This window comes from Phoxinus phoxinus (assembly GCF_949152265.1).
Source record: "Phoxinus phoxinus genome assembly, chromosome: 3".
Lineage (NCBI taxonomy): Eukaryota > Metazoa > Chordata > Actinopteri > Cypriniformes > Leuciscidae > Phoxinus > Phoxinus phoxinus.
In genome coordinates this window covers 23,923,958-23,948,405 of record NC_136878.1, presented here as the reverse complement: position 1 = coordinate 23,948,405, position 24,448 = coordinate 23,923,958, and the positions used below count along the sequence as shown (strand labels likewise).

Genomic DNA, 24,448 nt, shown 5'->3' with positions numbered 1-24,448 from the left:
TATATCTCATTTGAAGTATATTATCTCAATCTGATAAAGTGAATGTGGGAGTATGTGTATGTTGGTGTTTCTGTGATAATGCTGCTTTTGACTTTTTCTACCCTTTCACATACACATATCTATCATCTATGCAGCTACACAAATCACCCTTATCTCACATGGCTGTCTCTTGCATGGTCTTAGGACTTGTGTACACCTGCTATGTGTTTTGGTCGATTGGATCACAAGTAGACGAGTGAGACACATACCTGTTTACACCGGTATTCCATTTCTTTTTGTCCACTTTCAACCGCTTCTGTCCTGATTTCTTCAAAGGGAGTATCTATGGGCGGGTAAATGTATTGGTCGATCGAATGGACAAAATAAGCTCGCAAAATTTACATATGAACGCACCCAGAGACGACGGAAAAAACATACAGAGAACAGTAGCTTTCGTTTCTGATCTGACAGCAGCAAAACCAGCCGAACGCTGTGAGTGCGTGTTAGAAATCAGGAATGGTGAGAGAATATTGTGCTTGGTACGTTTTGCGTCAAACCAAACTTTAAATAAAATCCAGTCTGGCTAGTGCGCTTCCCATAATGCTTATGCATTAGGTCACTAGGTGGAGAGTAGTAATGGGCGATATAAACAATATGCGATATAAACGATACAAAATTGGCCTACGATAGAGATTTTAATTCTATTGCACTATCGCGATAATGCATGTTGATGACGCAATCTACCCGCGAAATTTAGAGCCACGAGCTGCAACCGGCTGAAACGCATCATATTCATCGTCATCTTGAGTAAACATGGCAAAAGCGAAACGGAAGAGCTGATGGAAAAGATCGGTGCAACATCCATTATTTGGACTTGGTTCGGATTTAAGCCGTCCGACGAGCTGCAGCAAACTATACAGAGTGTGTGGGGCAACAGTTCGGTAACACGACGACTAATCTGTTCTACCACCTCAAAATTAAACATGTCACTGAATACCAGCACGTATTCACAAAATAGTGGTGTAAACACAACATCTCTGTGTGTCCCCGATTTTAAGATTCGTTGTTGTGTTGCTTTTTAACTGAGAAGACATCAGTTTTTCTGCTCTTTGCATCTTTCGTGTCCTTTAAAAAAAATAGCCAAACTAAAACTACATTTGATTTTGAGTGCCTTCTGCACTGTTCTGCACTTTTTACTGTCTATGGCATGGCACTACTGTAAATAAACTTTTATACTTGAAGCATTTTCTTTAGTTGATGTATAACAGGAGAAACTCCTGTTATACACCTGTAAAGCCCTGTTCTAAAAAAAATTGAATATCATGCAAAAGTAACAGGTGAAACTAATATATTATATAGACTCCTTACATGCAAAGTGAGATATTACAAGCCTTTATTTTTTATAATTGTGATGATTATGGCTTACAGCTTTATGAAAACCTTCACAATATTCTAATTTTGAATTTGGGGTTTCATAAGCTTCTAGCTCTAGCCATAATATAAACATTAGGGCTACTTAAAGTCTAGAGTACTTGAATTTTATTTATCTGCAACATTATGTTGTATAATTACAGTTTTGCACAATAAATGTTCTCAAAACTACATACACTGTTTCTTTCTTTCCATCCCTCCATCCATCTTCTTCCGCTTATCCGGGGCCGGGTCGCGGGGGCAGCAGTCTAAGCAGAGATGCCCAGACTTCCCTCTCCCTAGCCACTTCCTCCAGCTCTTCCGGGGGGACTCCGAGGCGTTCCCAGGCCAGCCGGGAGACATAGTCTCTCCAGCGTGTCCTAGGTCTTCCTCGGGGTCTCCTCCCGGTGGGACGTGCCCGGAACACCTTCCCGGGAAGGCGTCCAGGAGGCATCCGGAACAGATGCCCGAGCCACCTCAGCTGACCCCTCTCGATGTGGAGAAGCAGCGGCTCTACTCTGAGCTCCTCCCGAGTGACCGAGCTCCTCACCCTATCTCGAAGGGATCGCCCAGCCACCCTGCGGAGAAAGCTCATTTCGGCCGCCTGTATCCGGGATCTTGTTCTTTCGGTCATGACCCAAAGACATGATATATATCGTTATCGCAAGAGGCTGCAATGTATATCGCAAAATATGGATTTTAGGCCATATCGCCCATCCCTAGTGGAGAGTAGGAGCTCTTTTGTGGCTGATCGAACATATACGACCACATAAGCAACCCCTTCTAATGCGTATTCCACTACCTATGGAAGTGGTCGAAAGTAGACAAGCTCAAAGCACTTTAGACCCCGTTTACACCTGTATTTAGCTTCATACACTTGTGATCCCATCGACCAAAACGCATCTTAATACCAGGTAGTGTTGTCAAAAATATCGATATTTCGATAAATATCGATACTGAAATATCTGAACGGTACCAATACTAATTTCCCGAAGTATCGATACTAGCCGAGCGGTCACTTTCACTTCTCTCCAAAGGCGCGTTGACAAACACCACACGTGACGCACTCGTCTCATTCGCTCTGGTTAAATAGCAAAAGTGAAGTGAATGGAAAGATGGCGAGGGCGGCGCCCCCGCGACCGGCTTTGGTTGATTGATAAAGAACACCGCGAGCGGGCATGTCGGAGAATAGCGCGGACACGCGTAAAAACACACCGCGAGCGGGCATTGTCGGAGTCGGAGAATAGCGCGGACACCACTGTCTGTCTATGGTGGACACTGGACACGCGCTACACACCGCGAGCGGGCATGTCGGAGAATAGCGCGGACACGCGCTTCACACTGCGAGCGGGCCGCGGGCACCCAAAAGATTGTTTGACAATCAATAATCCCTCACATCACTCATTTTTAAAAATTATTTTAGCCTATAGGTGAAGGAACAGGCTCCAGGGGTACCATTTAGCAAGCAGAGGCTACGCTCAGCATCAGGGGTGTTTGTTGTTTGGACAGACCTTTCCCCACTGCTAAAAAAATCCTAAAGGAAACGCTGTAACTCTTCTCATTTTAACTTTTCTGAAACATTAACCAAGATGGCCTAGTATTGTTGTTGATATGAGTCTGTGTTGTCTCGTTTTTTCACCGTAATTCTTAAAGTTAACATAATCTGACTGAGGAATCTTAGACAAGTAAATATTTTAACTGTGGTCAAATGTAAATTAACTTGTGCCTATTTAACTTTATTCAGAAAATTATTCTTTAATTCTGCAATTTGCCTTCATTAGCGATTATCATCAATTTGATTACACAGATATTAATTAAACTAAACAGCTAGACAATGGCATCTCTGAATTCAATAATGAAATGCCTTTAACTGAAAATTTAAAGTTTAATCTTATTATTATACATTACTGACACTCTATCCTCCAATTTGATACTGTTAAGTGCCTTTTTGTTACAGTAGGCTATATTTTAATCTTTGATAACATTAGGTTAGACAAATACAACGGGTCATGTTAGCCCTGGTCCAATCAAAAAATATTAACAGATAGAACTCAGGACATTTTTGTTCATGTAAAATATACCTCATTGTCATGTTCTAGACTTGTTATATTTAGCTTTAAATGAAAAAAAATACCTTAATATTGTGGCAGTTTTTTTCTCTGTGGTATCGAAAATGGTATTGAATATCGATATTTTTCAAGGTATCGTATCGAAGTTAGAAATTCTAGTATCGTGACAACACTAATACCAGGTATAAACCGGTCCTTAATGTGATGTGATCATAAATGTCCTCTAGTTTGTGTTTGAGTACTTGTAGTATCAAGACGGCCTTGAATTCTCTGCCTGGGATTTTAGTAAATCTTTGTTTGTGTCTGTGTGTGAAGAATTTCTGTGCATCTCTGTGTAATGACTGAGAGGGAGAGGTGAAGAGGAGTATGTGTTTACCTCTTCAGGGTGACTGACACTGGGGTAGAAAACCTTTTAAACCCAAGCACCCTCACAAACACACACAGCTTATCAGCAGAATTTCACTGAGATTTAAGAATTACATTTTTATCCATGCTGATATTCTCCAGCTCATACTCCTAAAGCTCTGGGTCACCATTTCCGCCCGTTTCTGTGTCTTACAGCTATGTTGGGACGCACACGCACAGCTAATTAGATTTAAAAAAGATTTTCTGCAATTTTATGAAGTGTGCAACTAGGCCTAACTCAGACTTTCTCACTCGCACTCATTTATTGAAAAGACTCTTAATTTCACACGATTATGCTTAATAAATCAAAAATATGCAGGGAAAAGAAGGTGCGCACAAAGCCCCTTACAAATTGTGCACATTTTATTTTAACAGTTATTAAATAAATCACTATAAATGTACATAAAATGTTGTGTGTATAATTAAACAACAGGTCTTGCATATAAATAATTAAAATATTTATTTATATACAAAATGTTTATTTACAGTATATGAACATCCATTTAAAAATATGAATTACCCTGATTCACTCTGCATGTCAAAACCTTACCTAGCATTATTTAATATGCAGCCTGTTTGTATTTTATGTCAAAACTGGAGAAAACAGACGGTTTCAAAATCTTGTAAATGGGGCTTTCTTGCATCGTCAGGATTTCATAAGCTGATTTATAAGCAATACATTGTGCATGCAAACAACATTTCACATTACACCCTGCGTTTACAAAAAGAGAGGGAATAAAAAGAAGAATGCGTGTAATGGAGAACTGGGTTGCTGATTTATTCAAACTGTTTTGCAATGACAGTGACACATTAAGTTCAACTGAAGCGGTGACAACCTTGTTCAAAATGACTCGTATCCCATCCTATTCACTGCATCACACACACAAACACCCGCAGGCACACATGCACTATTACCTTGTTTCAGGGATTTAGGATCACAACAGAGGAACTGGTGTTGCAAACACATACACTGAGGAGAACCGTCCTAACCGAGCATGTAGACCATGTCTGAGCAAGCCCCCCGATAAAATGCACCTGTACTACTTTAAAATGTTTTTTGTTTTTTTTAAATCAGCCTAAGGGCAACCTGACCGGAATTACTAGTGTGTGTGTGTGTGTGTGTGTGTGTGTGTGTGTGTGTGTGTGTGTGTGTGTGTGTGTGTGAGAGAGAAGAGGGGAGGATCACAGGCGGCCCGAGCAGAAAGATACATGAGACGACACTGTATATATGCGTGTGTGTCTATGAATGCGTGTCAAAATGCTGCTGAAGATATGCACCAGATTTCAGACAGGTGTAATGATGCAACCACAGTAATCACTAACACATACAAGCAGCTCTCACTCTCGTACTTAAAATCTTGTACATATGTGCATGTCCTCTTAAGTGTCTTTACAGGTCCAAATGAAAACAGAATTATGCATTAAGCATAAAACATTCAAATTTCTAAAAAAAGAACACATTTTCTTTTTCCTTCAAGAACCAGGATTCACATGGTCTTGAAAAGCCTGAATATACCAGCCTAATTTTAAAATGTTAATTTAAAGACCTGGAAGTGTCATGCAAATTAATAACATCTTATTACTTCAATGATATTTGATGCATTTTATGAATACAAAAGGGATACCTTCTGAAATATTTTATCGGGTAGATAGAAATTGTGAGTAAAAAAAAAGTTTAAATAGGCCTAGCTATATCTTACAAATTCTTGAACGACTTGAAAAAAAATCAAGGGACCTTTGAATATTGTTGTGGACAAAGTCAAAAAGTTTGAGAACCACTAGAGCTTTCCCAGAAACTATAACATGGACCAAACACGTCAATCAAAAAACTCAACCTAATCATTTTAAATAGTAATTCAAAACAGATGACTGGACAACAAGAAACTTTGCTTACAGAATTCAGGGTTAACTTTAGGATTTGCTAACAGGGACTCTTGAGGTGTGTGTTCATATTCAAGGCCTGTTTTGCAGATGTCATTCTTCCTATACAACAGATAATAGGCCTGAAAAGTACAATGCTTGAGTCATTATCTCCCTGCTAACTGAGAAACACTCCCCATGACCTCAAGCGCACACACAAACACACAGCAGATCAGATCTCGAGTCCTGCGGGGGGGATCGAAAGAGTTCACACATGCTATGTGGCGCCTGTAAAAAGTGTGGTTTCAAAGAGAAAAAAATATCGAATGAAAGATACACCCACACACACAAAAAACAAATTCTAAGAACATTCTTCCGAATTAACTATATAAATACACACAATAGGAGTTTCTACCCTCTCCTTTTCAGTCCTATTACCCTCTGCGCTCCCCTTCTTATCCTCTTTCCTTCCCGTCTGTTCTTCTCGACTTCTATCCAACCCTGTTATCCTCCCCTCTATGCTCATCTACACCTTTACGTTCTATACTTCCCTCTCGCCCTCTCGCTCCCATTTTAACATGGTGTAATTTGGATCTGGGGCAAAAGCCCTGCGGTACCTGAAATAAGGCCACTCTCTAGGAGACCAGCACAGGTCTCTGTGTCTCTCTCTCTCATGCACAGGCATAAAAATAAATCATTGTAGGCCTATTTCCTCATCTGCACCATTTTTGGTGCAGAGAGAGAGAGATAAGAAAGTGGTTCATTACTACAACTAAATTCATCAGCATACATAACCACATTAAAACCTAAAAATATCAATTCAAAGTATCATTGAAGTGATTTTCGTACTTTTCTTATAATGCTGTTTTAACAGCAAATACAGCTGATTAATAATTATGAGTTAACCCTTTACCACTTTGTGATTTCACAACCACCACATATGTGCACCACCTAACTTTTGAAAGTTAGATAATGATGGGGTTCAGTCTGTCATGGAAAACATGTCTTCCAGTTAGATCTGATTGAGGTCACATTAACTTTTTGATTGTGACATTCAAGGTTGTTGACTGTCTCAGGGGATTCATGATGTTTAAGTGGTTCAAGAGACAAGTTATTGGACATGGTTTTAAGGTTAGCTGGGAGGCTAAGCTACTCTTTCACAGATGCATCTGAGAAAGAAAAGAGAGAGAGAATATGAGGTATGAGCCGAGAACAAACAGTCTTACCTTGCAGCTGTTTGAAACGGCCTTCCAGGATGTTGGAATATTGCACCTGGTTTACAAAGGCAGCTGGCGAGAGACATGGCTCATGTTCACGTGGATCAAAATCCATGTCTCTTCTCTTTCACTGTAATGCTCACTCGCTTTCACTGTGAATCGTTCCTCCAACCCTCACTCTCAACTTTCATCCAAAACAATTAATCACCCCACAAGAGTAAAGCCAGAAGTCATGAGCATAGCAGATAAAATGTAAAGTTGAAAAATTAAAAGTCCAAAAGTTAAACTTTCCTCAAAGGTCCAAAAAAAGGTTGGGTTTTGAAATAGAAACTCTCCAGGTGCGCGCATGCATCCGAGCATTTCAGTGCATGCTAAACCGCGCCATACTGCTTCATCCGTTTGAAAAAAATAAAAAACTCTTCCTTTAATTGACTCTTTTTTCTGGCAAAAAAAGAACCCAAAATCCGTTGAAGCGAAACAAAATATTCTTCTTTCAACTCGTTCTCTTTTCTTCTCTTCTTCAAATGCACTTTTCTTTCAGTGTAAAACTCTTCTTGGTTTCTCTCGCACACACACCTTGTTTGAGTAAGCCAGCAGAACTAGCTGCACTCAGCTTCCTAAGTAAACAAAGCCTCCTACTCTCTCTCTCTCGGTTTCTGAGCTTTGGCATTTGCATAAGGTGTGTGTGGGAGGAGCAAATCCTAGGCTGAGCGAGCAAGAAAGACAGACAGAGGGGAGGTGTGGGCTGAACCATTTCTGAAGGTGGACTGGGGGTGGAGAAGTAGTCAAGAGATGAATGGTTTCACAGGAGAGATGGGCGTGTGGGACCAACCTCAGGAGGTGATCATCAGATCGTCAGCAGAAACCATTGAAGAAAGAAAGTTTGCATTTATTTGATGGCTGCCTGGATTTTTATGTCAAATTAAGTTTGTTTTTTGTGCGTGTTAAGGGGTAGTGACCTTTGCCTTCAATTAATCATGTCAAAAAGTCCCTCTCTCACTTCTGAAGCACGTGCACAGATAAAATAAGACGTTAAGGCAGGAAGGAAGTACTTGAGAAAGACTCAACAAGCGAGCGCTGTCTTTCTTCCTGTGCAAGTGTGTGCCCCACCTCACACCCATGAACTGGCAATGCTGGTGGTGACAGAAAACTCATCTCATGATGTAATGCATACTAATGGTTCAGAAAACACTATCTATTTTATAAGTGCATGATCAAAAACCTTGTTCAGGGAATTTCTACCTCTCACAAACAGAACTGCTAATACACACACATAATTTTTTTTTGTGTGTGCAGATTTTAAAAGAGGAAGTGGAGTAATGAAGACCAGTGCAGTGGCAGGTTGTGCTGATTAGCAGCAGTGTCACCAGCAGTGACCATCAAAGAGCAGAGGTCACAGGTCATACCATGGCCAGAAGCACTAAGACAACAGTCAGCCAGCGTGTCACTGGAAGAGAGCATTTTATCAAAGCAAACTATAAACCCACACAAAATGGGAGGAAGTGGAGGATAAAGAAAATGTACAGGGATTTGATAATACCATATTCTCAATGTCAAAGTACCATATGTATTCACATATAAGTCTTTTTGACATTAAGTATAGCGATTGAGATATGAATTGCTCTTTTTTATGTGACTGTAGTAGTTAAAACATTTAAACGAAATCAGAATGCAAAAAAGAATGCATAATGATGCTCTTTTTTATGTGAATGCATAATGTAAAATGGAAGAAAAAAAAAGAAACCAAAATTTTAAGAATTTTCATAATCACATACTATACTGTCTACCTATGGCTTGCATTTAGCTGTAATAAAATGTGTTTTTTATAATGATAATACTTGATGTCTATGTGTGTTTATATAACGAAAAATGATATGGAGCGTGAGAGAGGCACAGAGGTTAACTGTGTATGGGTGTGTGAGAGACATGAGTGCTGGACCTCTGAGACCCCTCCTCTGCTCTGTCCTGCTAGAGACATTCTAGCTCAGTATTCTGAGGTTTATGTGATCGATATGGTGGTTTTTACATGGTGAGTTTGATGCATAAAGACAACAGAGTGAATTAAACTCCTCTCAAATGACGCTCAATTACATAGACCAGCAGCTGCTGCTACGAATTCTAATAAGCCACGTGTTACTATTTTTCCAGCCATTAATTACTTTATTTATGAAACATTATACCATTGATGATTTCCCCAGATATCCCCAAAGGGAGGTTTTGTCAGATCTAGCGGACTCCTGTGGACAATTTTCTCAGTCCCGCTACTGTATATGTACACTCAAAGAAGTTCAAATCTGCAGCTTTGTGTGCAACTTTTAAAGGCATGTACAAATTGATACATTATGTGCCTCAGATGTGTGAAAGAGCATGTCAACAACTGGCTTCAACGCCCATTGACAGGCAGAAAGAAAACAAGTAAGAGATACAGCAGGTCATAAAAATGACATTAAAAAAATCCCTGGAGATGAGAGAGAATGAGGGGGCGTAACAGGGTGAATAACAGCACTGGAAGAATGTGGATATCAAGTCACTGCTTGTCAAAAGATGGTATCTTACTGCACTTTAACACACATCAACTACTGTGTTATGCACTGACGTTCATTGTATAATATGCCTTTTCAACAATGTAAAGCCATTCTACAATCATACACTTCAAACGGTTTTATTATTATTATAACTTACAGTTCTCTAAGATCACTGTAAGAGCATGAAGAATGTGTTCAATTGTTTGTTTGTTTTTTTACATGTTGCCTTATGCCACCCCCTACTGGACAGAATCACATGATGCAACCTGTTGAAAACTAGCTGTTTAACAAGAAAGCATGCTAACAAATAAAAACACAAACAGGAAGCACATGGGTGCAAAAACCAAACCTTGACTTACACATTAGCATAAAAAATTGAACTGACCTGCGAGAGCTTTGATGCGGGAGCGTTCGAACAGACGTGCAGAACTGTTCTCATTATCCCACTCTGTTTCGGCTGTGATGTCCCAGCGGTTGTTGATGTCATTGTACTGCTGCTGGATCTCGACGCTGTCGAAATCAGTCGGTGAGATGGTGCTCATGGTCTCAGCTGGAAACTCAACAGCTGCCCTGGAAATCAGAGAAGTACAATGTAAGACAATGACAAATAAACTCTTTATTAGAGATCGCAGTATATGTGAAAGGAAAGCTGGAGGATAGGATATTAATCACATCTGCATCACAGTTGCTGCACATTTAGCAGCAAAAAAATACAAGCCTTATACTGTATGCAGGACAAGGTTCAAACATTAAATTCGACATTAAATCAAAATAAAGTATGTATAAACTACATGTTCAAATATGACTGAAAGCAGATTGAAAAAGGGACAGCAATAAATACATCTCAGTTAACAAAATGAGGATGAGGTTAGTTTAACCTGGTACAGCACAAACTGGACCCACCTGCAATCTGCATTAGTTTAGTATTTATTTGCACAATATATCACAATAACATCAGAACAGGGGCCATAATTAACAAGAGACAAATGGAAACAAAAGAGCTTAATTAAAAATAGAATTTAATTTCTAGAATAAATGTTTTAATAGGAACTGCAACAATTTATTATTTAAAACAGATTTTTTATATTCTATGAATTATATTCTATTCCTCACCATATAAAATAAATTGCTTATTTTTTTAAATAAATATTTAAAATACAGTTTCATGGCTGGCATATATCTATAAAATAAATATAAAATATATATTTCTAATAGTCTTTAAATCCTCTTAAACCATTAAACTCATAAACCATTTTTGGCAGATTAATTTTGGACCCCGGATCTGTGATCTTTGTTTCTGCAGAACAAAATATCACAAAAGGTAACACACTTTATTTCTATCAAGAGAAAAAGCACAAAACAATTCTCAGTGCAGGAAGGAATAGTTAACATGAAGATAAACTAAGATTAATTCAAACCTAAACAAAAATACAGATTAAATGTAATCCCTCATGCCCTCCTTCAGACTGAGCAATCCCTTGTGCTAATCCCACCATAAAGATGAGTTCCTAGAATCTAGAGATTCTGGAAGGAAAAAGAGAATTGCCTGTGGGACAAAGTTTATCCCATAAATGTTTCAGGGCATCATCACAAACCTCCAGGGCCAGGAGATCAGGAAAAATGTGCATCCCTCATACACTGTTCTTTCTTTCTATGTTTTTTGCACTGACACATACACCTGTACTCAAGGACACTGCACTGGATAGTATGCATATACAATGATGAAAAAACACGCATAGGTTGATAAAAAGGGGACCAATAATATTTAAGATTAATACCCACTATGATATCCCTGTGTTTTAACAAATTCAGAGTGTCAGTGTAACTTCAAACCGAACATTTTAAGGAAGCAAAGGCACACTCGGTAAAAGTGTTTCTTTCTAAGATACTTTCAAAATTGTTAGGCAGCATTGTATGTATCCTTCGCAGAGAATGCAATACCATAATTTAAGATTATAAAATAATAATTTTTAACTGGATTTTTGATTATATGAAATTTTACGCTTGAAGTATTATAATTTTTAGTCTTCACAACATGCTAACACCAACTTCAAACAATTAAGTTTGAAGTCTGCCATTTACTCCTGTGTGCTATTTGTAGGATGTTTTTGTATGTCCCCTATGTAAAAACATTACCAAATCAGTCCATTATGAGGTTTCGTTACAGCTACCTTGGAAGGCAGCTGCCCATGTTAGCGGTAGACAACAAGGCAGCTCAATAGGTTTTGGAACAGAGCCAGCGTGTGCATCCTTTCATGGAAATGTACCTCAAATGCAGTGATTCATAAAGTCTTTGCGCATGGCTGTATGGTGATGGATCAGTGTGAGCAAGTGTGTGTCTGTGCCCGTTCTCTCCCAGCAGGGTCCAGCTTTAATCCACTCGCCTCACCCTGAGCATCACTTCACCGACAGCTCCATCAGTCATAAGAGGAGCAAGAAGGGTGGGGGACGACTCTAGAGGATACAAAAGGCCTTCCAGGGACACACAAACAAAGGAACCCCAGGTGCTCATGATGGTAAAATTCAGATTCATTGATGACCTTATGAGGGATATGATTTAGTGTATTACAGTTGTTTTTTTATCACGTTAAATATTAGACCTGGTTTCATGTACTTGCTGCAATACAGTTAGAATCTAGACAAACATTGACTCTGAACTAAGTTTTTTTTTTTTTTTTTTTTTACTCAAGACAAATGATAGATATTTCTATTTATGTACTCGTTGACAAGGCTTTAATCATATTCAAGTGTTTGATTGTGATTTTTTTTCTGTGTAGGCTGACTTGAAACCTGTCGGTCCCATAACTACACACTGCAGCTTTAAGAATACTAATGATATGTGGGTGCAGGGACGGTTCTAGGCAGGGGAGAGCTAAGCCCACCCAAACGTCTGCCTGGTCATTCACATATAGGACACGTTTTTATGGGTCAAAATCCCAAGACGCATGTCTAGAGACGCGTGTTTTAAAGTGAGTGCCACGTTTTAGAAAGCCATGTCATGCACGCTAGCATACTCTGCAAAATTATGGAAGTGAGATGAGATCAAGCGCAACAGTCAGTAATGTCTGGGATGGTGTTTACATTATAAACAATGGCAACATACATTTAATTGCCCATTTCCACACAATTAAAGTTGCATTGATTGCTATATTAGTAACATTAGGCTTCCATCGCATTTCAGGTACCGGTAAAAATGTGAACAGTACCCAACCCAAGAAAATACATAATGAGTCAATCAACCTCAAGGGCTAAACGTGTAAAAGATAGATGGACAGACAAGAAATTGTACATGTTGCATCATTATTTGGTCTGAGAAGAAACGGGTATATTTCTGGGATACAGCAGAATGAATGTGTATGGAGCGGGAGTTTGTGTGCATGAGGCACACAGAGATAAACCCGTATTTTGGAGAGATCTCAACCCAAACAAAGAGAGAAGGACGGCAGTTTCAAATCCCATTAGCGTGTCGAATAAGGAAGTGCTGGAAATAGAGACTGGACATAGAGCAGTTATCCTGGATTACACCCACACACTCCTCTAGCGCCTCAGTTACACACACACACACACACAAGCACATGCGCGCACAAACACACACACACAAAAAAAATCTACCAGGCAATAAGCATTAAAAAAGCATTTTGGTTCGCTCAGCTCTCAGTAGCGGTTTCATAACGGTTTGAAACATGTTTTCATACGATGTTTCAGGTTGCTCATAATTTACACCTAGTCGCACTTAGACCAACACTTCCTCTTCTCTGTTTCCCTCCTGTAGCTCTATTCAGAGTAATGGACATTTAAAGAATAGTTCAATTTAAAATGAACATTCCAATCTCATACTGATCCAAACCTGTATCTTTCTGCTGTGATGCACACAATGAGATCTTGTCTGGTGATTTAAGCAGCCAAGATCCAAAAGAACAAAAAGCACCATACAACAGACTTTGTTGGTCATTAAAATGAGCCAAGCCTGTACCATATCAAAAAAGACTCATGGTGAGGTAACCAGACCGTTCCCTGTCCCAGGACAGAAATGGTGGCCAGTCAACCAATTGTTTGTATCTGTAATTAACATTCTGTGCATGCATAAACCCAAACACAAACACAGCCCTGAGGACAGGGACTCAGGTGCAGCCCTTCCAGACACAAAGCAGGTCCCACCTTCCAAATCTCTTAAACCTGCTCTAGTGTACATCTCCAAAAACCTGCCCGAGGGGTGCTGCTGAGGGGTGTTAAAATCTGAGTAGTGCTATAATCCCAATCTGGTAGGGTGGGGGTGCTGTAACACAGCAGATCAGACACACCCATCCAGGCCATGACACTGTGTGTGTGTGTGTGTGTGTGTGTGTGTCTATGAAGAAAAGAATAGCGTAGAAAGGGATCAGGAGGTTTGTATTCATGTTAAAAGAGAGAATAAGAAAGATAAATAGGCTTACATAAAAAGACACTAACGGTGTCTAAAAAAAACGGTGTCTAAAAAAAACAATGAACCGCCCTAGTCCTGCCTTTTACACATAGATGGCATTTTACAAAAATGTACAGCTACAATACAATAATAATCAATCTTCAATTATCAATCATTTGGGGTCTTTGTGCAATCCATAGAGTATGACCATCAGTGACACCATTTTAAAAGTAGCAAAAAATGCATTTCTGTGAGAGAGAGAAAAAAAGACTACTTTACTTTTACATGTTATTGTTATATTCTTATAAATCACGCATTTCAGTTATACAAAATAGTGTCACCTAACTGCTGGCTACTGTAATGTACTGTACTGTAAATGTCAAGTACTTCATTGAGTGCAGTGCACAAACATCAATCAAACTGAGTGCAAAATAGGAAGACAGTAATATTTGCTGTTAAACATCAAATACAGGTTTTAAATTGACAACAATCATGAAATCATATATGCAACAAAAGTATTAATATTTTATATGAACAGCATCTTTAATGTGATTGCTGAAAAATAAAGAGAAATATTTATTTATTTATTGCGCACAGATTTATTATGTTCAAAGGAGAAAATGTGCACGTACCTAAAGAACGTTATGCCCTTTTATTATATAGGCTACTACATTTTGCTCATTGTTTGGTGAAGAGCGTTTATCAGAGACTAAATCTATGACATTATTCTGACATTAGCCCACAGCAAGAATCTGGAATACATGACATCACTGAGTAAACGCACACATTATTTTTCTGAAAATATGTGCCACCAGTAGCCATAAACTCTAACAATTTAGCTTAGATTCTTTTCATAGCAATGTTGTCGGTCCGAAACCTCGTATCTCCATATTTATAAAAAAAATCATAAATCATTAATATATTTCACACTTTACACCCGTTTGTGGGTTTTGCACAATTTAAACCAATGAAAAGTATTAAAAAGAGCTTGTGACTAAACCTTGTAACTCCGTTGGATCCTTAAACTGTCATTTAAGTTTGGGGGGTGGTGGTGGCGCAATGGATAAGAAGACACATGTCTATGGTGTGAGAGACCCGGGTTCGAATCCACTGTGAGACACCAATGTGTCCCTGAGCAAGACACTTAACCCCTAGTTGCTCCAGAGGCGTGCGACCTCTGACATATATAGCAATTGACCGTTCGCAAAAGCCACGCCCCTTAGTTATTGTTACTACGCCCGTCAAACAATTGAGAACGGCTGGGTTGAGCTCCATACATTGAGTGATTGGTTTTGGAGTAATGCAGCAGAAATATCCTCCAGGGCACGACAGAAAGTATAGACAGAATAGCGCACGGGAGCACATGCACGAAACAGTTTTGTAAAATTATATATCAATCATTTTTATTTGATCATATATCATTTTACAAAACTGTTTTGCGCATGTGCTCCCGCGCGCGCTATTTCAGTCACAACACTGCAATCAGAGGACGCGCTGAAACCATCAACTCTCGATGCGGTTCTCTTCATTCATAACTCAGCCTACTGAGAAGGATATATTTGTGTAAATAGTTGTGCAACTGCGCGAACTTTGTTTTGAAGTTTAATGTTTGAGTTCCAGAGGAATTTGTGACTGTGTACCTGTTTAACCACCACATCAAAGTAAGTCCGTGCTTTTTCTCTTTTTTTTCTCTTGTTTGCTGACTGATGAGGGGCCGCAGTGCCGTAGTGAAACAGTGTTTGTGTATGTAGCCTATTTTTTAATAATAGTTGCAAGCAATCATAAAATACAGCAAGTTTTAAGCCCGTGCAGACCTCACTGCCATAGGCGCATCATTGCACTATCTTGCTGAAATCGGAATGTTTGACGGAGGTCCTTCTCCTTAGTTACAGTTGCTGAGCTAGGATTGGACGAGAACCGTTAGAGGGCGGGGTTTTGCGAACGGTCAATTGTAAGTCGCTTTGGATAAAAGCGTCAGCTAAATGAATAAATGTAAATGTAAAGTAACCTCATAACTCAACCGCGCCTCTATCGTCAAGGAAGTGCCGTATGGACAGTTTGGACCATCTCTGCTTATTTGCAGTGCAAGGGTAATGAAGAACTGGTTATTTGAATAGAGCATCATTTTCTTTACTCAAGAAACACTAGAAAGGCTAAAACACACTGAGGTGCGTTTCCCGTACAACTACGTAACTAGTCACGACTGTTTGTGTTTCCCGAAACCATGTTGTCGCAAAGTGGTCGTTTGACCACCTTGGTTTATGACGCCACGCATGTGGTGGAGTAATAACTTATTTTAATGAAACTGTTTGAGATCGAATTAACTCTAAATGTTTTGATATAAATTACAGACATGGCATCTGAGAACAATTTCTCATTTATCTCAATGATTTTGCTTTATTTCCAGACTCAATCATATGATCTATCTTATGTAGTAGTGCACTTTCGCACATGCGCACTTCAAAAAACGACACTTTAAATCTCTTGACAAACTAAAAAGACGTAAATTACATTTGTATGTATTCTAAATAAAAGATACAGATTGTACTGAATGTCAGCTTGCTTATTTGGCTCAAGATAAGGATTTATTAAGTCCACATGTCATGTAAACTAGAAACTATGCTTTTAACCACAGGTCGAGAGCTGTCATTCCAACCACACAAGTTTGCGATGCTGTTTGCGAATGTTCGTTGGAACGATGGTTTCGGGAAACATAGACTCGTTGAACTATGCTGATAAAGACGGAACTTGCGAACATAGTTGGCTAACGATGCTTTTGGGAAACGCACCCCTGACCAATGTGTATGTGTCTGTGTCTTTTCAATGTGTATGTGGACAACATTCGGATACAGGTCGCATGTTAATTTAAGTGTAAACGCAGCCTCTGAAATGGCAAGGCTTGTGAGTTGATCTCGGTCAGCAGTGGTGAGAATTTACCAACAGTGGTCCGAAGAGGGACAAACCACAAACCGGCGACATGTTGGGATGGGATGATGTGTAGAGAGCAATCAGACACTCTCTTACAGCCGTAGCGCACATGGATTGGGCTGATCACCCTGATTGACAGGTCTTGATTTACAGTGTCCCATAGAATTTGAGCGCAAAGCTGAGACAGTGCTGGAAGATCATCAATACTCATCAACCAGGATAACTTATTCTATGTAATTATTTAAAAAAATTATGCTTTATTGTGGTGTTTACACATGCAAGTAATTATTATGTTCAGTAAATCCACATGGTTCCAAATGACATATAACTGAGATATCAACACTAAGGCTGGTCCGAATACCATTTTTTGAGCTGCTTCGAAGCTTCGGAAGTAATGAACATCGAATATTCGAAGCTTCGGAGAGAGGGGGCTGAACATATTCTTATTTCTAATAAAGGCAGGAATCTCTATAGGCCTATGTCTGTCTGTCCGTTTGCATTTTGATTATTTCGAAAACCATTCATCCAAACGACTTCACACACACACTTGGCCATTTCTAATTGGATGTTTGATTCCTGCTACTACAGACAAGACGACAAAAGGAGGAGAGGAAATCGATAAGGTTTTAGGGGCGCGTGTGTGTGTGTGTGTGTGTGTGTGCCCCATGTTCAGAGTATGCCTGCAGGGTCCAGACTGCATGAGACAAAGGCACACACTCATGCCTTTGTCAGGGCATCTATCCTTCAAATGGGTAATAAAAGGCATTCACACACAGGAGAAACAACGGTGTGGCTATAACCGTATATTAGTGGCATTGTGGGTAAGACACCAAAAAAATAACACCGTTTATCTGGACTGTCTACCCAGAGTAATATTTTCAAACATAACTAGTTTTTTATTTTTTTCACCTTAAGAGCCTTGTAGAATATAAATGGCACCATTAGAGAGATGTAATAGTATAAAGAGATTTAAAAGCACACACAAACATTTCCAAATCCAAATGCTCTTTTTTTTTTTTTACAAAACTAAATTAAAACAAAGAGAATTACAGGTGTTTACCACGGTTTTCAATTCAGTTACAAAACCAGGGCCATTTTTAAGGTTCTTTTTCTTCTTTTTTCATCCATTTCTGCTTTATCACCTTTGATTTTGTTCAGTCTAAAAATGCTGCCCACTTAAATTAGATCACGCCTGAGTTCGAGATTAGTGAATAGTGAATCAGATGTTCAGTGTTGTATGCAGAGGCAGAAAGCTTCTGAATAGAGGTGCAGAAAACTCTTGCTCATCTCTAAAGATATAATTAACCAACGCCTCCGCACCAGCTGAAAACGGAAGAAGTTTTCTTGTCTGTTGCCAATGGCTCCTATCTACATTTCTTGTTGTTGTAATTATGACCATTTTAGTCTGGAGCTCTGTGCCGATGCAATGATTTATTGTGTTATCTCTAAGCCTGTCACGATAACTACTTTTTGTTGTGTGATATACTGTCACAGAAATAATTGCGATAAGCGATATTATTGTCATTTTAAGACCATTTTATGGCCCTGGATATATAATCATGATTTAACAACATAATAAGGCAAGTAGTCCTAGTCACTTTCAAATGACAACAACCTTTTAATTCTTTAGATCATTGAAATGTTTAATGAATGGAAGTGTCAAAAAATTATAAATGCAAAAAAAAAAAAAATATATATAATATAATAGATAAATAAACATTTTCAAAAAGTAACAAGTAGAAAAAAAAACACGCTTGCAAATGCACAGAAGGCACTTATGGAGATTTTCCCATTTACATATTTTTCCCTGACCTTTTCTCTGTAAAGTACGGATGCACACTATTCCTGAAAACACAAACCCTACAGATGTCCACATGAGCAGACACAGAAGCTTCAACAGGCCATCTGCTGCTTAAACTATTTTATTGTGCACACTTTTGCGCTGTAACGTTTATATTTGCAGCGGAACAGTTGATTGCAGCTTTGAAATCCAGTGCATTTGGACTTGTTCTTCCAAACTGTCTGTAGTTGCCAGGAAAACAGTATAATGCCTCAAATTACACCTTTTTTCACCTGTCGATGACCGCTCTGTGTATGAAGGAACTGCCCGAGCTCCGCTTTCTCCTCCAATATGGAGAACAGACAAGATGACATCACGATCGGCAAAATGTAGGTGACATTGATTATCATGTAAACATGGGCAATATATTGCATCACCAAAAATGATCAAGGTCATGGATATATTGTTATATTGTGCGATAAGTCGATATTACTGATTATTGCGACAGGCCTTATCTCATAACAGCTTTTAACACAATTTTCTAATTATACTATTGTATTCATATTTAATATCCTAATTTCTTTTAAAATTATATTTCCACACACAACTAGACTTAAGAGCACCAACATCAACACGCATTACAGCCTCCCTTTATTTTCCAGTGGAATATCATTTCTTCACACAGCCTTACCCTCATTACTCTAACTTTCCTTTCTCTGTGTCTCAGCTGGCTGATCTGTTTTTGGCTGCACACTTTTAATAAAGAGATCAAATAAGAGACCATATGCCTCCTGGGCATTATATGTGCATGTGTGTGTTCTCTGTTGTCCTCCTCTTGGTCTTTCATATCGGCACCCCACCGCCACAGAAATAGCCTCTATTTTATCCCTGTTTACATCCTCTGCCTCTCGTAATTTATTTGAGTACAGCTAAAGTACATGATTGTTATGCTGACTGGATTTATGTGATAGTAGAGAATAGAAAAAACAATTTGTTTCACTCCTACACACATGCACCACCTTACCCTCCTCCACCCACACACACACACTCCAGCACACCACTATCACATGGATACACACAATATGGAAAAATTCACCATAAGGTGAAAGAAACATTTCTAGTTTCAGAACACTTTCTACATTGGACTTTAATTCACACACACACTATATACGAGCATGTTATCCAGTCCCTGTTATGAAATTCTGGTTTTAGTTTGTCTTGTCAATACTCTGTGTCATCAGAGTTAATCAATAAGGGTTGCAAAGAGGAGAACAGACAGCAAGCTCACTGTTCGCGATGCTCGAAAAATATAGGAAGAAAAATAGAAATATTGAATTGGGGGTGAGGTTTATATGATTATATAATTATATGTATCTCTGAAGGAAACTCACAGACAATTATTATTATGGAATTGACATGAGCTGGGCATTATTGAATGCATAAGTTATTTTATCACGTTTTATTTATGTAATTGTACATAGCTCCAGATTGCAACCAAATGGTCAAATTTTACCTGTCAGAGCAACTAAATTTTTTAAGTCGCACTGGTGCCACCACCACATTGCTCAACTGTTGCGTATGATTAACATCTAATGGCAAATGATACAAAAGCAGAAAAAGACTGCGCTACTCGTTTGTGCTGCTCAGTGACTTAAATGGTCAAATATAAAATACAAATTCCAAAACTGATATTTAAAGGGCACCTATTATGACATTTAAAATGTTCCTAATGTTGTTTAGGGAGTCCCCAACAACAGTTTTACGTGCATGCAATGTCAAAAAACACTTTTGTTGTCGTATAATATGCATTTATTTTTACCTGATTTGCTCACCGACTCCCAAATGATTCGTTCAACGACTCTTTTTTCCAAACCCCTCCTTTGCGCGACGCTAATCTGCGATTGGTCAGATGACCCAGCAGTGTTTACATAGATAATACTTATTGTTTAACACGGAGTACAATGATGCTTTTATCAATTAAATTGTGTTATAATAATGATTATAGTCCACTGCTTTGTAGTTTGTAGTAAAAAACAAAAAATAAGATAAAGAATTTAATGTTATGTTAGCGAGCATAGCCCAGAGTTCATATTGTAAAAGCACAATCAGTCTTTGTTTGCATTAGCCCGATGCATAAACATAACGTTTAAAAAAAAAAAAAAATGCAGTTACGTTACTACAAGGGACGAATTATTCTATTCTTTAAGAAAACTCCAAAAACAACGACAAACACTACACATATCTCAATACAATTGCCATTGAAGACCTAGAAGCTAAACGGTGCTTACACAACAAACAAAATAATTAAGCATGCTACATAAAACATAAAAGCAACAATTATTAATAACACTTACAGGTTGTGATACGGAGGAGGAAGCTGATGCAAATACACTTAGAAATGAACCTTCCTTCAATATCAGCCGGCTCGCGAATCCAAGTTTGATTGCATTTAAAAAGCAATCATCTTCAAAATGGCGCGAACAAAGCACAAGGCTCGGACTATACTTCAGTGGTATAGTTATATATATGAATTGAAGCCACTTAGTCTTCAAATGCTCCTCCTTGGGCAGATGAAAAAAGTTGGCTTCAGAACACAGCGTCTCGTCGCCATTATGTCAAGTTTTCCCTGGCCTTGGAGCGCAATAAGTGGGCGTATCGTATTCAAATAACTTGACAAGTTGACGTCATCTAGTCAGAGAAAAAGCTTCGGTCTTCTAACGATTCATAAAAATGACTCCGAGTCGACTCTTACTTTTGAAAGACAATAACTTTATATACGGTGCACTTTCATATTTCAAACTTTGCAGGATGTTTTTGTTCACTTAGATCTATGTTACACACTACATGAAAGGTAAATTTCAAAATTCCATAATAGGTGCCCTTTAATGTATCGTATCAAATGGGAAATTCCAGTATCGTGACAACACTTCACTAATCACTACTTCACAGATTGATTTATTAATATTAAAGGTTAAAATAAAAAATTGATTTGTACACAAACATGTACAAACAACATGCTTTTTGATGTTCATTCATGCTCATTTTAGCGAAAGGCTAACTAGTAGTAATGAAAAATGGCATTTATTGTTTGATTTGAATAAAACTGACAGAATTTTAAACCTTTTGTTTAATATTAAAAGTAACAAAGCTTATTGCGATTTACGGGATGGACGCCTGCTACAAATAATGTAAAGTTTTGTTTACACATCCACTGAAAACAGCATAGACTAAAAGATAAATTCTTGGGATTTAAAATCATTACTGGTTCGTCAAAATGAGAACCAATTAAAATAGAGGAATGAAAATTTAGCTACAACTAGGCATGTGACATAAAATGTTCATTATTCATGTAGCTTTTATCACGGTATATATGGTATTATCATGATATTGAAATATTGCAAACAAATTGTTGTCATACTATAACAGGTTTAATAACTTTTTGTATTATAACAAACAAACAAAAAAACTCTGAACATATAAATACAATAACTTTTACAACTTTTGATTTTATTCAGGGTCTAGACTTGCATGTCAATAATACGCGTAAAACGAGTGTGCCAAGAAATACGGTGTCAGAGTGTAATGTTAGAAGATCGCAAGTGCAAAAAAGACTTGAAAATGAAAACAGTCAAAAAAAAGCTTACTTTCACAACCCTCTACGCACACCTTGGCAATAGAATCGCCATTGGCTAGGACATTTTTTTTGGTTACTCGCCATACTGATATACTATTATTATTATATATATAATTCCACCAAACTTATCTTTGTAAAATGGCACAGGATATTTATTTTTAAATATCTAAATGTACACTTAAAATCAGTCAGTCAAGCATTATATTATGAATTACGATAAGCATTATTTAATTATAGAACTTTAGTAATTAGAACTAAAACTTGATAATCATGCATGAACGCATATTTGTCATTTTAACTGTACTTAGGACTGGTGGTGGTGCTTAAGATATTGTTTATCATTCAGTGTTTCTGTAAAAAAAAAAAAAAAAGAAAAAAAAAAGATAATAGTAATTATTATTAAAAGATAATAATCCTACTACTAATAATGACAATATACAACACATGAGCTGCTGGGTTCATGAATATTAATCACGTTGTCAGCGTTCGCTCGAACTGATTTGCTAAAATATAAACAGGGATGAGCGCCATCCAATGAGATTGCCATTTGCGCATTAGTTCCGCCGCAATACCAGAGAAACCGGCATATCTTCTGCTTCTTAAAAGCTGAATAATTCCAGATGAACTCCATTATTTTGACAGGAAAATATAAACAAGAATATTGTTTACATCATGTAGCACGTTGATTTTGCGTGGTATGCAAGACTCTCGCTCTCTCTTTGCATGTGTGAGAAACACGACGGCAAATCGTGCGCCTTCACACTAGAGTTTACGGTACGTCAAATACAGGTACGCTGAGCTAGGGCTGGGCGATATGGCCTAAAAAAATTATCACGATAATTTTTTTAATATCAGTCGATATCGATAATTATCACGATAAATGTCAAATCTTTATTTCTTTCAAGTTTAAAGGCAGATTTTTGCTCCTAAGTGAAAGTTGTAGAAACCAGAGTGTTAATTGTGGTTTTAAACTACTCTTTATTGTCAGAATCATGTCAAACACTTGCCAAACAGGACAAATCTGAGGTAGAACATTCAAACATTTGTCATTTTTCCTTAACAAAATAAATATCTTTATTGGAAAATGTATTTCTTAGTTTCTGCCTGTGCTAATGGGGGATATTGTCTTGAAACAGGTTTGTGTTGCCTGACTTTGATGGCACGTATCTTCAGCACAGTTTGCAGTGCAGGCTGCAATATTAATATTACATGTTTTGTCTTGAAACGCATATTTGACAGTGAGTTGACAGTAGTATTAGCTTCAGTTAGGATGCAGATTTACTATGTTAAAACTATGTTCATTAACAAAAACAGTAACATATGTTTTAAAAAAAGTAACAACCTCATTTTTATTTGGTAAAATGTAATATTCTGACTGTTTTTTCAGTGTAATATTCTGACTGTTCTGAGTTTTATTAAAATTAACCATTGGTCAGTATCATGCATTTAGATCATGATAACCACAGATAAAACCAGGCATAGCCTATAGCAACTCACTATCATGGCAAAATGTAACTTTATGGTTTCTATGGTATTTATGTGAAAAACAGTAGCCTAAATACATTATTAAATACTTTAATAATATTCTTTTAGTCCTTTAATACATTGTCTACATTAATAATATAATACAATTCAATATGTATATCCCACATTTCATTGTGCAGTTAATATTACTAGGCTAACGTTACAGTAAATCCGTGGTAAATGATGGGAATGTGTAGACGGAAAAGCCTTTTGACTGTATCGTTGCGCAGTGTTTCTCCAGTTCGTCAGCGCCGTTTCATCTGCCTTTAAACTGGTTTAAATCACTGAGACATTTGTGTTCTTCGCTGAATTCAAGCGGTTCTCACTGGATCTCGTGAACGAGGCCGATCAGAGTAAACGCGTCTGCTCCATAGACAGTATATAAACTGGACACAGCGACCCCATAGGTTTCAACGGAGAGAAATGAAGTCAATTAGAAGCACTCACTTCCTGATCGCAAGGCGAACTGCGCAGGCTCAAACTGAGCTTGACGACGTAGATGTGACGTGAGCAACCTGTAGGTCTTCTAGTAGCTGTGCCGAGAGAAATCTGAATCATTCCCTTACGAATCTCGCAGAGACCGAGAGCGTGGGTATTAGCTGTCCATGAGCTAGCAGCAGGAGCAACTTTATCACTCTCTATGGGCTTCTCCCTTGACTTTATGCCTCCACGTCCTCCCGATTGCTTGCGAGCTTCTCTGCCTGTCCATACGGTA

At 38.2% G+C, this 24,448-nt stretch overlaps 1 protein-coding gene across 5 annotated transcripts in view; it reads right to left on the bottom strand.

The window, feature by feature from the left end:
- sptbn2 (spectrin, beta, non-erythrocytic 2) overlaps positions 1–24,448 on the bottom strand; it is a 95,297-nt gene that overhangs the window by 44,310 nt on the left and 26,539 nt on the right. For 3 of the 5 annotated variants that reach the window (XM_079606574.1, XM_079606575.1, XM_079606577.1), the window contains exon 3: positions 9,851–10,035. In XM_079606574.1, the coding sequence (XP_079462700.1) occupies positions 9,851–10,035 (185 nt within the window). Of the gene's footprint in view, positions 1–6,949; positions 7,592–9,850; positions 10,036–24,448 lie in introns of those variants that run through there. The other 2 variants (XM_079606576.1, XM_079606578.1) reach the window with 1 other exon arrangement.